We start from the raw sequence: 17,378 nt of genomic DNA on the forward strand, positions 1-17,378 counted from the left end.
CAATCTTAGAAGAAACCCATTAGTCTGCAAAGACTTTAGACTGGTACAGAGGTTTACCTTCCAGCAGGACAACGACCCTAAACATGCAGTCAGAGCTACAATAAAATGGTTTAGATCAGATCATATTCATGTGTTAGAATGGCCCAGTCAAAGTCCAGACCTAAATCCAATTGAGAATCTGTGTCAAGACTTGAAAATTGCTGTTCACAGACCCTTTCCATCCAATCTGACAGAGCTTGAGTTATTTTGCAAATTGCAATTGTAATTGCAGCGAAGATGGTTCTACAAAGTATTGACTCAGGGGGGCTGAATACAAATGCATACCACACTTTTCAGATATTTATTTGTAAAACATTTTGAAAACCATTTATCATTTTCCTTCCACTTCACAATTATGTGCCACTTTGTGTTGGTCTATCACATAAAATCCCAATAAAATATATTTACGTTTTTGGTTGTAACATGACAAAATGTGCAAAATTTCAAGGGGTATGAATACTTTTTCAAGGCACTGTATCTTTTAACTTTTTTCCTTCAAATAGGAGGACATAGAAAGTTTATGGATAAATATAAATAATTTCTTCCAATTATCTTCAAGGAGCCCAGGCAGGTCTTCCCTTCAGAAACAGCAAGAGGATTTACAACGTAAGTCCCCTCTCTCAGTATGCAGTATAACTGGAAAACGATGTGTTCAAGCGCTTCGTCCTGAAAGAGGAATTTCTCGAGGGGGTGTACATGTAGTGTTTACGTGAACATGTGAACAGAATTTGGTTAGGAAAGTTTGCAACTGAGCTCTGGCAAACCAGCTTGTGCATACAGTTTTTGAAGGCACTTAACAGGTAGGTCGTTCCAAACATCTCAGAGAACTAACCATAGATCTTCTGTAGATGTAGGCTGCCTCAAATTCTTCTGTCTCTTCATGTAATCCCCAACAGACTTGATGATGTTGAGATCAGAGGTCTATGGGAGCCAAACCACCACTTCCAGGACTCCTTGTTCTTCTTTATGCTGAAGATAGTTCTTAATGACATTGGCTGTATGTTTGGGGTTGTTGTCCTGCTTCAGAATAATATTGGGGCCAGTCACACACCTCCCTCGTGGTATTGTATGAGGGATAAGTATCCGCCTGTATTTCTCAGCTGTGATCACCCCATTGATTGGGCATCGCTGAAGAAGATCTGAGCCCCTGTACACACTGTCGGAGATTCTGCCAACCAAATCCGTCGGATTTTGTCCGTTGGATTTAGTCCGATGGATTGTGTTTCGAAACTGTTGCATACACACGGTCGGACTAAGTTGTCGAAAAGTCCGATCTTTCAGAACGTGATGACGTAATTTCGTTACGATGGGACTACATTCAGGCTAGTAGCCAATAGCTTTGATGTAGGAATTTGATCTGAGCATGCGTGGCACTTTGTCCGATCAAAATTCGCTACACATGATCGGAGTATGTCCGATCAAACCAGTTGGTCGGGAAATATTTCCAACATGTTGGAAAATTGGGTCCGACGGAGATTCGGACGGAATCAGTCCGATGCATACCACACACAGTCGGATTATCTGACGACACGGTCCGATAAGACGCATTCCGACGGATTCTCCGACCGTGTGTACAAGGCTTGAGGCTGGTTCTACAAGATGTTTGGAACAACCTACCTGAGTTCCTTCAAAAACTGTGTGAACAAGCACAATGTACCTAGAAAAATGATAGAATAGATGCCATTTTGAAACCAGTGTAGTTACACCAAATATTTATTTGATTTCGATTCTTCTTCTGTTTGCTCACTTTGCATGTAATACTCAATAAAATTGCATACGCTGATTTTTTAACTGTCTGTGGTTCATTGGGACATCACTTGTGATTGGTGTCAAAACTAAAACAATATTCCCCGTTGTGTCTTTTTAGACTGACAATGTTTCACAGCAACAACAACCCTGAATGTGGCAACAAGGCAGAGCTCAACATTACCGGTAGCCTGCCATACGATGCCGAAGCGAAACGCAGTAGTCATAAGATCGACTGCATCATCTGTTTCTCCAACTACAATCTCACCAACAGGCTTCCCAGGCGGCTGTACTGCGGTCACACCTTCTGTCAGGCGTGCATCCGTCGCCTCGATTCTGTAACCAACGAGCAAAGATGGATCCCCTGCCCTCAGTGCCGCCAAAACACACCAACACCTCGGGGTGGAGTGGCCATGCTAGACTTGGACCTAGCTGCCTTTTTAGCAGTGAAGTCTGAGAAGGACAGCCCACGGTCGGCCAGCAAGACTTTAGACACAGATTCAGAACTCAAAGTTTTTGCAAAGAACGTTCCTATCAGCAGGCAGCCCACGGGCAGCTGCCAAGAGTCTGTCTCCGAACCACGATTTCCCAGGAGGATATGCTGTAAAAATTGGTTCTGCTGTTCCTGTTGTTCTTGTGTGTGAAAGATCCAGAATACAGTGCAGGCCAACCAGTGGGGAAAAGCAGCGATAGGATATTGTCCATCATGAAAATTATCGACATGCAATGTGCAAAAGTTATCATCAACCAATCAGAATTCTCGTTATACAAGCTCCAGTGGTAGAAGATGGATTCTAATTTGTTGGTCCAGGTTCTGCTCTTTTCCAATTCCACTTTTATGGAAAAGGCCCACACACAGAACATGTACTGTATACAGTGAGAATTGCTCAACATATTCTAAAGTGCACTAAAGGTTGTTTATATTCAGTTTTGATCATCAATATACTACCCTTCCCTTCTGTGTATGGGGAGCACTTGACCTTCCTTGCACAAATGTCCACTTAGGCACAAATTCACTTTAAAGCTCAACTCCAGGCTCAGCCCCCCCAATCCTCACTTCCCACTTAGTTTTCCCTGTCCTGGCAGTATGTTATGTGTTTTTTACTTTTTAATCATTTTTATATAAAAAAAATAAAAATATCAAAGTACGAGGCATCAAAGACTACAATAGCCAGACCCCGGCAAATTGGATCAAACAAACATGAAAACAACAATCAGAACCAGGTAAAGCAAAACATAGACATAATAGTACAGTGACCAAGACCCACCCAGAGTAAGGCCCACAATGGCTCTCTAGGTTTGCATGGACCATGGCATGGACCCCTGGAAGTTAGAACAGGATACCTGTCAAAGACAGCCCTCCCCCCCGAAAGGTGCCAGTTGTGGCACTGGAGGGGGAGAGGAGACAAATCAGCGGAAGTTCCACTTTTGGGTGGAACTCTGTTTTAAGACTGGATATCGTCAGACCTTCCTTAAAAAGCCTTTAATAAGGCAAAATCTAAATCTCAAAATAAACTTTTACTTAAGAAGTTACAACCTAAATATACCGACACAGTAAGATTTGTAACTACTTACTCTAACCAACACAGACAGGTTTGAGAAATGACCAAACAGTACTGGCATCTGCTACTTGATAATCCAACTCATTAGAGAGTACCCTGAAATTACAAATAAATGATCAAAGTGGAATCAATCAGTTAAAAGTCACTATGTCTGACATCAGGCACTGCAGAAGGAAGAAGTTGGTATTTTTAGATGCGGTGCATGTGATTACTGTAATTTGCTGATGGAAGGTAGGTCCTTCCAACTCCCTAATGGATCTACGCACAATATCAAGCACTACATCTCTTGTCAAACTAGAGGAATTATCTATGCTATGTTGTCAAAAGTATTGGAACGTCTGACTTTACACACACATGAACTTTAATGGTATTCCAGTCTTTGTCCGTAGGGTTCAAGAATGAGTTGGCCCACCCTTTGCTGCTTAACAGCTTCAACTCTTCTGGGAAGGCTGTCCACAAGGTTTAGGAGTGTCTATGGGAATGTTTGACCATTCTTCCAGAAGTGCATTTATTAGGTCAGACACGGATGTTGGACAGAAAGGCCTGGCTCTCAGTCTCCAATCTAATGTCCTGTACACACGGTTGGACTTTCCGACGGAAAAGGTCTGATCGGATTATGTTGTCAGAAAATCCGATCGTGTGTGGGCTCTATCTGACTTTTTCCATCAGAAATCCCGATGGAAAAAGTTTGAGAGCTGGATCGAAAATAAAATCCGATTTGACTTTTTCAGTTCGTTTGTAGATAATTCCTACGGACAAAGTGCCACGCATGCTCAGATTAAATTACGAGACAAAAGCCATTGGCTACTAGCCTCTACATAGTCCCGTCGTACGCAACGAATGTCACCTCGTTCCGAACGATTGGATTTTCTGACAATTTTGTCCGACCGTGTGTATGCAACAAAAGATTTGGACAAAATCTGTCGGAATGTGGAATGTGGTCAGAATGTCCGATCGTGTGTAGAGGGCATAAGTCATCCCAAAGGTGTTATATCTGGTTTAGGTTCGTACTCTGTGCAGGCCAGTCAAGTTCATCCACCCCAAACTTGCTCATACATGTCTTTATGGACCTTGCTTTGTGCACTGGTCCAAATCATTTGGTGGAGGGGGAGGTTATTATGGTGTGGGTTTTTTTTGTAGGGGTTGAGCTTGGCTCCCTAATTCCAGTGAAGGGAACTCTTAAGGTGCCAGTATACCAAGACATTTTGGACAATTTATTGTTCCCAACTTTGTGGGAACAGTTTGGGGATGGCCCTTTCCTGTTCCAACGTGACTGCACACCAGTGCACAAAGCAAGGTCCATAAAGACATGAATGAGTGAGTTTGGGGTGGCCTGCACAGAGTCCTGACTCAACCCGATAGAACACCTTTGGGATGAAAAGCGGAGACTGAGAGCTAGGCCTTCTCATCCAACATCAGTGCCTGACCTCACAAATTCTATTCTGGATGAATGGTCAAACAGTCCCATAGACATATTCCTAAACCTTGTGGACAGCCTTCTCAGAAGAGTTGAAGTTGTTATAGCTGCAAAGGGTGGGCCAACTCATTATTGAACCCTCCGGACTAAGACTGGGATGTCATGAAAGTTCATGTACGTGTAAAGACGGTCTTAAATACGCCTATTGGTTATCATGTAGCATTTAACCACAACTACGTCATCTGTCATCAGATTTGCTGCCCTTGATTGGGTATATGAAGACCCACAGGGGGGCGACTTTGATAAAAGGGTCCTCTGCAAAGAGGCTAAATGGATATAGAACTTAAAGGCTACTGCATTCCCAGGGCTCAATGATGTCCTCAGTTCCAAATTTGTTTTATAATTTGATGTCTCATAATTTTATTGAACCCCCCTTCTCATATGCCTGTAAATAGGTCACCATGCAAATGTTAATGTTATGTAACTTAGATGCAGTCCTCTGCATCTACATTTACTAGTTTGTTTATCTTTCTTTTTTTGTATGGAATTCGTTTCAAGTATTGTCTTATGTATGCTATAATTTTAAGCATGTCTGTGAATTTACATCCATATTATTCCTCCCTTTTACGTCAGGGAGATATCCTGTTCTCTTCTCCTGTCCTCCCCTGGGTTTTCACGTGTGGGGTCTCCTTGGGTGGGCACTTGGCCACCATTGGGAGTCTCCTTGCGTGAGGTGTATGGAGAGAGTTACACCCCCTTTCTCTCGTTCTCTCGCTTTGCTTGGAGACTATGACGCCCGCCCACTATGTGGGTAGGTGAACCTTCTCTTGGCAGAAGGTGTTCTTCAGTCTGCCACAGAGACTGTGTGATGGAGGCATTGCTTGTTGCGTCGGCCAGGGTGGCCTGTCTGGTCCACATGTTCCAGCATTGGAGGCATTTAAGAGGGTTGGCCACATTCCCCAATTGTATTGGCTTTCCTGGCAAGTGATAGGCACCGTAACATCTGTAGCAATTTTACTTGGCGTTTTGGTGGCTTGTATTTTTGGTCTCAACATATTCACACAGTATACACACACACACAGTATACACACACATGTACACACAGTATACACAGACATATTTCTATTGGCTGAGAAGGTACTGGAGGGGTGGGGCAGCTATAATCTTAGGATTCTTAGACCAAAAGGATGTCGGTAAGTGACATTTCAGAGACAGATGTAAAAAAAACACAGATATTTATATACTATCCCTGGTTTTACTGAGGCTGGCAACCCTAATGGGGCTCCCTTGTGGCTTGGGGCCCTCGGGCAGTGCCCGAGTCGCCCAATGGTCAGTCCGCCTCCTGAGATTATAGCTGCTCCACCTTTCCAGTACCTTCTCAGCCAATAGAAAATTGTCTGTGTATACTGTGTGTACATGTATGTGTATACTGTGTGTGTGTATACTGTGTGGCCCCACAATCTCTGATTTCCTGGGGGCCCCATAATCTCCTATTGCCCGGGGGCCCCATGAGTTGTCAGTCCACCCCTGGTGTCAGCCATTGGACAGTATTTTTCTCTCAATACACACTATATCACTTTTTGGGGATGGTTTACTATCTTGAAGCCACGTTGCTTCTGCACTTGTGTCCATTGCCATTATACACATTCAAGTCCATGCCATCTTATTGCCTTATTTTTACAAGTAAGTCATTTATGGATATGGAAAATTTAATTTGATGCCTAGATTGCACTCATATGTTCGATGTATGATACTCTATGCCATATGCATGTGTTCATATGGACATGTATTATTCATAAATCATTTTTAGAAGGTACATATGCAAATGCAAATACTCCCCTTTCCGTAGTAGTTTTTGTATGATCAATGGCTATTTTTAGCTGTGGGGTGATGTTTGGCTGGTTTCTCCTTGAGTACCCACCCAGGGAGTTTCCCTTTGTGTGCACTCGTGTCTCCAGGCAAGGTGAACACTCTTTATGGATGCACAATGTATGGATATGTGGCAATAGCTATATGCCTTGCACAAATTTAACTTGTGTTTTTCATCTATATAGTGAATCCTGTTTTGTCCTGTGTGTCCTGAGGAAGCAGAGAGCGAAATGTGTGGCGAAACGTGTGGTGGATTCAACTGTTCATTTCTCTGAAACACCATTACAGTGACCTGTACTGGTATTACTATTGTCATTGTTATATGCATTTGTGCACATGCTTTTATTAATGCACGTGTTTTTTTTTTTTTTATATTATTTGTTCATCAATAAAATTGTATGTTTTTTTTTCTACTAATCTGTGTCCCATTTGCCTCTAAAGTCCAACCAAAAGTGTTTTCCTTTCCTTAGACTTCATACAAAGTTTCAGGGTTCTCATAGGTCATGATATGTAGGGCAGTGCCCCAACAGCAACAGAAGATACAGATAGACCTAGGTCAGTAATAGAAAGGGAGAGTAAAGGAAACAAAAAATAAGGGGCAACAGAGAGCGAGAGAGAGATGAGGGGAAGCCAAAGAGAGTGATGAAATGGATAACACCAGCGGAACTGCACAGAAAATATGAACATAGCTGGCCCATGGACCCCATATTATGCATTTTTTTAACCATTTCCATGCTGCCCTATAGCAGATATACTGCTACCTTGTGCAGAATCACATATATATACTCACAGCAGAAACCGATCTGCGGGTGCCGACCAATGGATATCCACTGACACTTGCCGATCGCTGGGAAAACACACAGAGCGGAGCTCAGCCTATGTAAACAAGGCAGAGCTCCATTCTAACGGGGGAAGCAATGGATTTATTTTCCTGCAAGACAGGAAACAAAATCCATCACTTCCCTTAGTAAAAGCAGCAAACACAGTACACAAAAACACTGGCTAGGCACACATTTAACTCTTTAGATATTCAACCCCTCAGCCAGTGTCATTAGTGCAGTGACAGTGCATATTTTTAGCACTGATCACTGTATTAGTATCACTAATGCCGCGTACACACGACCAGACTTATGTCCGACAGACTTTCGAAGGAGTTCTGCCGGAGTTCTGACAGAGTTCTGACGGACTTTCCGAATGAGCGGTCTTGGCCACACACAATCACACCAAACTCCGACGGATTCGAACGTGATGACGTACGACTGGACTCGAATAAGGAAGTTCATAGCCAGTAGCCAATAGCTGCCCTAGCGTCGGTTTTAGTCCGTCGGAATAGCATACACACGAGCAAATTTTTCGGTAGGAACTAGGTCCGGCAGAGTTCTGGCGGAAAAATTTGAAGCATGTTCCATTTCTAAAGTCTGTCAGACTTTTGCGAATCAAAAGTCCGTTGCAGCCCACACACGATCGAATAGTCTGCCGGAATCATTCCGTCAGACTTTGGATGTTGAAAAGTCCGCTCGTGTGTACGGGCCTTTAGATGCCTTTTGCTGTATGGCTGTCCTCTTATTGAAGTCTCAAGCCCCGTACACACGAGCGGACTTTTCAACATCCAAAGTCTGCCGGAATGATTCCGGCAGACTATTCGATCGTGTGTGGGCTGCAACGGACTTTTGATTCGCAAAAGTCTGACAGACTTTAGAAATGGAACATGCTTCAAATTTTTCCGCCAGAACTCTGCCGGACCCAGTTCCTACCGAAAAATTTGCTTGTGTGTATGCTATTCCGGCGGACTAAAACCGACGCTAGGGCAGCTATTGGCTACTGGCTATGAACTTCCTTATTCGAGTCCAGTCGTACGTCATCACGTTCGAATCCGTCGGAGTTTGGTGTGATTGTGTGTGGCCAAGTCCGCTCATTCGGAAAGTCCGTCAGAACTCTGTCAGAACTCCGGCAGAACTCCTTCGAAAGTCTGTCGGACATAAGTCTGGTCGTGTGCACGCGGCATCAGTGTCAGTTAGTGTCCGATTGTTCGCTGCAACATCCCAGTCCTGCTGTAAGTTGCTGATTGTCGCCATTGCTAGTATTAAAAAAAATAATAATTCAGTACATACAGTGGCTTGAAAAAAGTATTTATACCCCAGGACATTTTCCACATGTTGTCATGTTACAACCAAAAACTTAAATGTATTTATTTTAAGTGCTACATAATTGTGAAGTGGAAGGAAAACGATAAATGTTTTTCAAAATTTTTTACAAATAAATATGTGAAAAGTGTTTCGTGCATTTGTATTCAGCCCCCCCTTGAGTCAATTCTTTGTAGAACCAAGTGTTTTTGGGGGTGTCGCTACCAACTTCGCACATCTAGAGAGTGACATTTTTGCCCATTCTTCTTTGCAAAATCACTAAAGCTCTATCAGATTGGATGGAGAGCTTCTGTGAACAGCAGTTTTCAAGTCTTCCCACAGATTCTCAATGTGATTTAGGTCTAAACTTTGACTCGGTCATTGTAACACATGAATATGCTTTTGAAATGAACGGACTCGCCCACACACGAGGAGGAAAGTCCGCTCATTTTGAGCGCATCTCCAGGTAGCCGGGGCCAGCAAAGGAGGCGTCGCATACATGTGGCCCCCCACCCTATACATCTGGCCCCCCACCCTATGTGAATTAGTATGGGGTACAATGTACCCCTACCCATTCACCTGTGGAAAAAAAGTAAAGATAAAACACAACACACAAGGGTTAAAATAGTTTATTGCACAGCTCTGGGGGTCTTCTGTCCGTCTTCGGGGGTCTTCTCGCAGGACTCCTCCGATATCTTCTGCTAGCTCTTTTACCAGCGGAGGAGCCCGGCTTTCTTCTTCGCCGCTGCCCTCTTCTTCCAACTTCAGGGGTCTTGTCCCCCTCTTCCATTCTTCTTGCCGGGCCACCGCGCCTTCTTCTAGCTCTTTTACAGGCGGTGGCCCGGTCTTCTGTCGCTGCTGTCGCCGTCTTCTGTTCTTCTCTTCTTCTCTTTAGATGTTGCCTCGTCGCTCTCTCCGCTCACAATGACGGGGACGCGGCGCACAGCGACTTATATAGGGACATCACCGGATGATGTCCCCGCCCATTATGATGTCACAGTCCCAGAGGATGCTGGGTCTGTGACATCATAACGGCGCTTGCAGTGTAAAGTGAATTTGCCTTTCGTAAATAACCCCCAATGTGTGGCAGAAAACTATCACTGCACATCACCCTGAACACACCATCCCCACTGTGAAACATGGTGGTGGCAGCATCATGTTGTGGGGATGCTTTTCTTCAGCAGGGACAGCGAAGCTGGTCAGAGTTGATGGAAAGATGGAGGGAGCCAAATAAAGGGCAGTCTTAGGCCCCATTCACACCTGAGTGTAGCTTTTTCAGGCAGAAAGTTGTAGTGTAGTGTAGGGTATTGTACCGCAATTTTGACGTGTTTTTGCTGCGATTTTATGCAGGTCAAAAGGTCACTAATGTAAAAAGCAGAAAAATGCCCACATCCATCTAAAAAAAAGTTCAAGAACTTGTTTGAGCTTCAGGTGTTTTGGAGCTTCTGGTTTCAGCCGTTTCGGAGTGGAGATGTGAATCATCTCCATAGAGAATAATAGATTTTTTTCCCCACCAACGGTTTTTAGCTTCATGCTTCAAGCTACAAAATGCTCAGGTGTGAATGGAGCCTTAGAAGAAAACCTGTAATGCTCCATACACACAATCGGAAATTCCACCAGCAAAAGTCCAATGTGAGCTTTTGGTCGGAAATTCCAACTGTGTGTGTATGCTCCAGCTGTCTTTTGCTGGCCGAATTGAGCAGCTTCTCAATTTTTCAGTCGGAAAAAGTTCTGATCAGAAATTCCGATTGTCTGTATCAATTGCAATGCGCAAAATTCCTACACATGCTCAGAAACATTTTCTTGGCTCGTCGTAGTGTTGTACGTCACGCGTTCTTGGCGGTCGAAAGTTCAGAGAACTTTTGTGTGACTGTGTGTATGCAAGCCAAGCCTGAGCGGAATTCCATTGGAAAAATACGATCCTGTGTACATGGCATTAGAGTCTGCAAATGACTTGAGACCAAGGCAGAGGTTCACCTTCAGCAAGACAATGACCCTAAACATACAACCAGAGCTACAATGGAATGGTTTAGATCAAAGAATGTGTTAGCATAGCCCAGTCAAAGTCCAGACCTAAATCCAGTTGAGAATCTGTGGTAAGACTTGAAAATTGCTGTTCACAGACACTCTCCATCCAATCTGACAGAGCTTGAGCTATTGTGCAAAGAAGAATGGACAAATATTTCACTCTCTAGATGTGCAAAGCTGGTAGAGACATCCCCCAAAAGACTTTATTGACCCAGGAGCGCTGAATACAAATGCATGCCACACTTTTCACATTTTTTGAATTTTTTTTAAAACCATTTATCATTTTCCTTCCACGTCACAATTATGTGCCACTTTGTGTTGGTCTATCACATAAAATCCCAATAAAATACAATTACATTTTTGGTTGTAACATGACAAAATGTAGAAAATTTCAAGGGGTGTGAATATTTTTTCAAGGAACTAGTGTTAGCTGGAATTTAGCTTTCATTTGTAAGTCAAGTCCATTTAAATCTACTAGTCTTAGCCCTTGTACACACGGTCGGACATTTCGACGGAATGTGTCCTATCAGACCGTTTTGTCGGATATTCCAACTGTGTGTGGTCTCCATCGGACTGTTTCCATCGGAATATCTGACGTACCAACTTTTCCAACTTTCTGGTAAAATTTTTGGACAAAATGCTCAGATCGGACATACTCCGACAGACAAAGTGCCACGCATGCTCAGATCAAATTCCTAGACCAAAGCTATTGGCTACTAGCCTGAACGTAGTCCCGCCGTAACGAAATAACATCATAACGTTATGTACAATCGGATTTTCCGATAACTTAGACTGACCATTTGTATGCAACATCACTTCCGGACTTCTTCCGGAATTAATCAGTCGGAATTATTCCAACGGATTTGGTTATCGGAATCTCCGACCATGTGTACAAGGGCTAACACTACCCAGACTGACAGTGCTGTTGTACAAGGGTGGCTCTACTGCTCCTCCATCCAGAGTGGAGACACCCTAATACAGGAAATAAGTTACTGGGCAGATCACCAAGTGAAAATTAAGGGAAGCCTAAAAAAAAAACAAATACAGCCATCACATTTAACGCTTGGTAAGCTGCTATATATTACTTAGCTATACCATCCAGGCTGGATATGCTGTGTATATGCAATCTGAAAACTGACCAGTAGATGGCAATGCAGGATTGTGTCTGCATTTCAGAATTGGTGAGGCTCTATATGCCAGATACCTCTGTGCATTTTTGAGTTTAGTCTAATATTAGACTGGCACAGTTCCTAAACTGTACCTGAAGCCAAAACTTTTTTCTGTTGTTTTTTCTCAAGGGTGCTAAGGCCTGTACAGTGTGAATGAGCCATTTGTTTTGTTTTTCTGTACTACCACTGAGCTGCATGCAGGTAGCACATATAAGTGAAAGGACACACATCTGCTCTGCTCACCCACACAGCTGAATTTGACAGATATGCAGGAACAGGTTCATAATCTCAGGTGCAGAGCCGGTTGGTTTTGTCAGGTTACACCTGGACAGCACTGGATTCACTTAGTGGATGAGTATGCTATTAAAGCTCAACTAAGTGCAGTGCCCAATTATTAAATAGGCAGAGTAGGCATCGGCCTATGAGCCCCATGCTGTTTAAGGGCTCTGTGACAATATGACATCCATCCATTTAAACCAGGAATGAGCGCGATTCTGTGCGCGCATTCCTGTTCCATTCGGTGGCGGCATGTCAGGAAGACATGGTGAACAGCCACTGGGCATTGCTGTTTACCACGTGATCGGCCGTGATCCTTTCACAGCCAATCACTAAATGTCAAAAACTGCATTATGTTACCGGGTTCTCCTTCTCACATGCTGATCGTGTGTGAGAAGGAGATTGCGGTAACATCTCATTCACGCTTACAATGTACACTGTCAGTTCATAAACAAATCGCGGTAATGAGATGTTACTGGGTTCTCCTCCTCACACACCGATCATGTGTGAGGAGGAGATTGTGGTAACATCTCGTTACCGCCTACAGTGTACACCAACCACACTGATTGTCCCTCCCCCAATAAAGAGGACCTGTCACCACCCATCATAGTATCTGTCCCTCACAGTCCATCATAGTACCTGTCACTCACAGTCCATCAGAGTAACCAAGTACCTGTCACAGTCCATCTGAGTACCTGTCACAGTCCATCTGAGTACCCGAGTACCTGTCACAGTTCATCTGAGTACCCGAGTACCTGTCACAGTCCTTATGAGTACCTGAGTACCTGTCACCGCCCTTCAGAGTTCCTGAATACCAGTCACCAGCCCAGTACCCAAGTACCTATCTGTAGCCCATCAGAATACCCGAGTAGCTGTCACTAGGCCATCAGAGTACCTGAGTACCTGTCACCAGGCCACCCGGGTACCTGTCACCAGCTAATCAGAGTACCTGAGTACCTGTCTGCAGCTCATTAAGTTACTCGAGTACCTGTCTCCAGCCCATCAGAGTACCCGAGTATCTATTTGCAGCCCATGCCTCATAGAATATATGTTGGGGTGTTTGCTTTACAAAATGGGGTCATTTTGTGGGTAATTCCACTAGGCTGTGTCGGGTCACCTTGAGGCGAGGTGACAGATGCACACCGTAGGGATCAGGAGTGCACCGCAAGGTTGTGGACCCTACGGCTGTCTGCTGCGGACAGGAGACAGGTCCCACCGGGGTTAGAGCATAAGATTCCCTGGGGAGCGGAGTCTAAGAGCCAGCAGGTGTTCACCAGAGCCTCGAGTGGTGAGGATGGACTTGGCTGCAACTGGCTCCAGGTTGCGACCCCCAGGGTCCCCCAGCTCACACCCACAGTAGGCAACAGGAGGATAGGGATGGTGAGGGACAAAGCCAAGGTCGGGCCACAAGCAGACAGGAATAGTCAGGGACACGCCAAAAGGTCAGGATCACAGGCAAACAGGGATAGTCAAAGACACGCCAAATTCGGTAACGGAACAATAGAAGAGCACACGACAGGTAACAGGAAGCTAACACACAAAGGAATACACAATGGTTGATCAGCAGGGTTGGCCTGCAGTGCACAGGTTAATATAGAGTTCTCTGATAGGAGCTAGGGTGGAGTCATGCCAGAGGATGGATTACAAAAGCAGTCAGGTGAGGGTCAGCTGGTCTCTAGAGATGAACACATGGAAACAGGTAAGCAGACCAACTCTATTGCATAACCATGACAGGCTGGTGCTCAAGGACCTTCAAAAGTGAGATTGGTAGGAATGAAATGAGAGGTGTAATTTATGCTCCTAGAACGCCTGAAGATACTACCTCAATGTTGGCCTCTGTATGTAGCCAGGCTGTGTAAAAGTCTCACACATATGGTATCGCCATACTCAGGAAGAGTAGCAGAATGTATTTTTGGGTGTTATTTTTTTCTATATACATGCTATGTGTTAATATCTGATAAATTGACAATTGTAATTGTACATTGTGTAAAAAAAAGCGTTTTAATTTTTTTTCCACATTTTCCAAAAACTTCTGGAAAAAAATGAACCGTTCAAAAGACTGCCTAATAGATTATATGATGGAGTCATTTTGTAGGCAATTCCATTATCCTGGTGCTCCAGGGCCTTCAAAAGTGTAATAGGTGGTTGAGAAATGAGATGTGTCATTTATGATCGTAGAACACCTGAAGGTGCTACTTCACTGTTGGGCCTCTGTACAGGGGCGTAACTATAGAGGGTGCAGCAGTCGCGACCGCAACTGGGCCCTGTGCTGCAGGGGGCCCATGCAGCCCCCTCTACATATGGCCGGAAGTAGCATAGGCAGCTAGGGGTACCAGTGCACCATGCATACGGGTGGCTGGAGGTGGGGGGTGACTAGCAGAGCTCCATGCGCGACTATCGCACTGGCTGCTCTTTAGTTGTGCATTCCCCGCATGACCTGTGTCCTCGGCCAGCTCCTCAGAGTACCCCTCTCCTGCTCCATGCATTGCCACTCAGTCCGATGTCTGTTCTCCCCAGCCAGGGGGCAGTAACTTCATCTGCCCTGGAGAAAAGGACCTCATCCCTTCTGGGGACGGGGACCCCATCCTGCCTAGGGACAGTCCCCCAATGGGGCAACTAAAAATGTAAATAAATAAAATAAAAACTACTGATACCAGTGGTGGAACTACAGGGCTCACAAAGGTCATACCTGTGACCACGCCCTGGAGTTCCACCACCGGACTCGGAGGGAAGGGCCCTGGCTGGGGTTCAGGGGGGCCTTCATGGTTTCTTGCATCGGGGCCCTGAAGGTTCTAGTTAAGCCACTGCCTCTGTATGTGGCCAAGCTGTGTAAAAGTCTCACACATGTGGTATCGCCATACTCGGAAAGAGTAGTAGAATGTATTTTGGGGTGTAATTTGTTGTATGCATATGCTGTGTGTGAGAAATAACCTGATACTATGACAATTTTGTAAAAAACAAAAAATCTTAACTTTATTTTATTATTATTATTTTTTTCCATAAAGATTTTATTTAGCAAAACAACAGAGTTAGACAAAAAGAGGAATACATTTGTAATAACACATCTTATAGTCAGAATTTGACAACAATATCATTTAGAGGAGATAGTCTGAGGGTGGTGTAGTTAGGAAGGGATGTGACCGGGGACAATGTATGGAAGTGAGAATAGCTTCTTAGGGTGGAGGGACAGTTTCACTTTTCACCTCCCCCCTAATTTCCCCCCTAACCTGAATCAGGAAAGGGGAGGGTATTAACAAGTTTTCTCCTGGTCTAGAAGTAGGATGTATTGAGTCTTAACGGGGTGTATCAGGCATTGAAAGAGAGGCGCCTGCCCGAAAGAGTTATAGATGTAGAAGAGGAGAGAGTATAGGAAGAGTAGAAAGGAGAGAAAAGAGGAAGGGAGGGGGGAAAGGGGAAGGGAAGAGAGGGAGAAGGGAGGAGGGGTATTTAGCAGGGGTTTAAATGTCAGGGGTGGAGCCATGCCCACCCCCGATGACGGAGGGGTCAATGCAACCTCATGAGTTGAGAGATTTAACTTGGGGGTTACATACTGATGGTATCTATCAGTAGTCGTAAAATGTGTCCAGCGGGCCCATGTGAGTGAAAATTTATCCAATCTTTCCTGTATATGTGGATCAATTCCTCCATATCTTTTATGCTCGAGATTCTTGTAAACCATTCCCTGATTGTCAGGGTGCATGTTGAGCGCCAACGTTTAGGAACACCCAATCTAGTCGCATTGACCATATGCATGGCAAGAGATTTATATTAGGACTTTTTGGCCAGAGATGTGTGATGTAAAAGGAATTGAGCTGGAGTATAGTCAAGGGTGTAGGTCAGGGGTAGGGAACCTTTTTGGCTGAGAGAGACATGAACGCCACATATTTTAAAATGTAATTCCGTGAGAGCCATACAATATGTTTAAAACTAAATACAAGTAAATGTGTGCATTTTATGTAAGACCAACATACAACATGTCTCTGAATTAAACAATCAGGTGTTCTTTATCAAGAGATAAATCAGAGAACAAAGAAATACAGCAAAGTTGCCGAACATGACATGATCTCTGAATTCTTTTTAATAACGTTGTTATGCTGTTGCTAACCATTGATGAATAAAGTACTTCTTACCATTAATGCGACTTCTGGTGCTGCATGGTTTGCTGATGGCTTTGTGGTCTGGTTGATACGTGGTGAGGTTAAGCTTCATGCAGGCGTTGAGACTTCCATCCGTTAAACTTGATCGTAATTTCGATTAATTATGACTGTAATGTCATAATCTCCCCCACTGTAATATCCATGTCATCCCCCTCACTGTAATATCCACATCAACTATATCCCCCTCACTGTAATATCCACGTCGTCTCCCCCACTGTAATATCCACGTCGTCTCCCGCACTGTAATATCCATAATCTCCCCCACTTTAATATCCACATCATCTCCCCCCACTGTAATATCCACGTCATCTCCCCCACTGTAATATCCACGTCGTCTCCCCCACTGTAATATCCACGCCATCTCCCCCACTGTAATATCCACGTTGTCTCCCCCACTGTAATATCCATAATCTCCCCCACTGTAATATCCACGTCATCTCCCCCCACTGTAATATTCACGTCATCCCCCTCACTGTAATATCCACGTCATCTCCCCCACTGTAATATCCACGTTGTCTCCCCCACTGTAATATCCACGTCGTCTCCCCCACTGTAATATCCACGTCGTCTCCCCCACTGTAATATCCATAATCTCCCCCACTGTAATATCCACGTTGTCTCCCCCACTGTAATATCCATAATCTCCCCCACTGTAATATCCACGTCATCTCCCCCCCCCACTGTAATATCCACGTCGTCTCCCCCACTGTAATATCCACGTCGTCTCCCCCACTGTAATATCCATAATCTCCCCCACTGTAATATCCACGTCATCTCCCCCCACTGTAATATCCACGTCGTCTCCCCCACTGTAATATCCATAATCTCCCCAACAGTAATATCCACGTCATCTCCCCCCACTGTAATATCCACGTCATCTCCCCCACTGTAATATCCACGTCGTCTCCCCCACTGTAATATCCATAATCTCCCCCACTGTAATATCCATAATCTCCCCCACTGTAATGTCCACGTCGTCTCCCCCACTGTAA

At 44.4% G+C, this 17,378-nt stretch overlaps 1 protein-coding gene across 3 annotated transcripts in view; it reads left to right on the forward strand.

The window, feature by feature from the left end:
• The window catches only part of RNF224 (ring finger protein 224), a 37,854-nt gene extending 30,832 nt beyond the window's left edge, over nucleotides 1–7,022 (forward strand). Inside the window, exon 2 of one of the 3 annotated variants that reach the window (XR_013272245.1) lies at nucleotides 6,819–7,022. Coding sequence is in view for 2 of the 3 variants with exons in the window: in XM_077476107.1 (XP_077332233.1) it covers nucleotides 1,914–2,429 (516 nt within the window). In the remaining variant the exon portion in view is untranslated. Of the gene's footprint in view, nucleotides 1–1,906; nucleotides 4,796–6,818 lie in introns of those variants that run through there. The other 2 variants (XM_077476107.1, XM_077476098.1) reach the window with 2 other exon arrangements.
• Nucleotides 7,023–17,378: the final 10,356 nt, after the last annotated feature.

Source organism: Lithobates pipiens, unplaced genomic scaffold (genome assembly GCF_037356315.1).
Source record: "Lithobates pipiens isolate NorthernLeopardFrog02 unplaced genomic scaffold, aLitPip1_a1.2 Scaffold_1, whole genome shotgun sequence".
Lineage (NCBI taxonomy): Eukaryota > Metazoa > Chordata > Amphibia > Anura > Ranidae > Lithobates > Lithobates pipiens.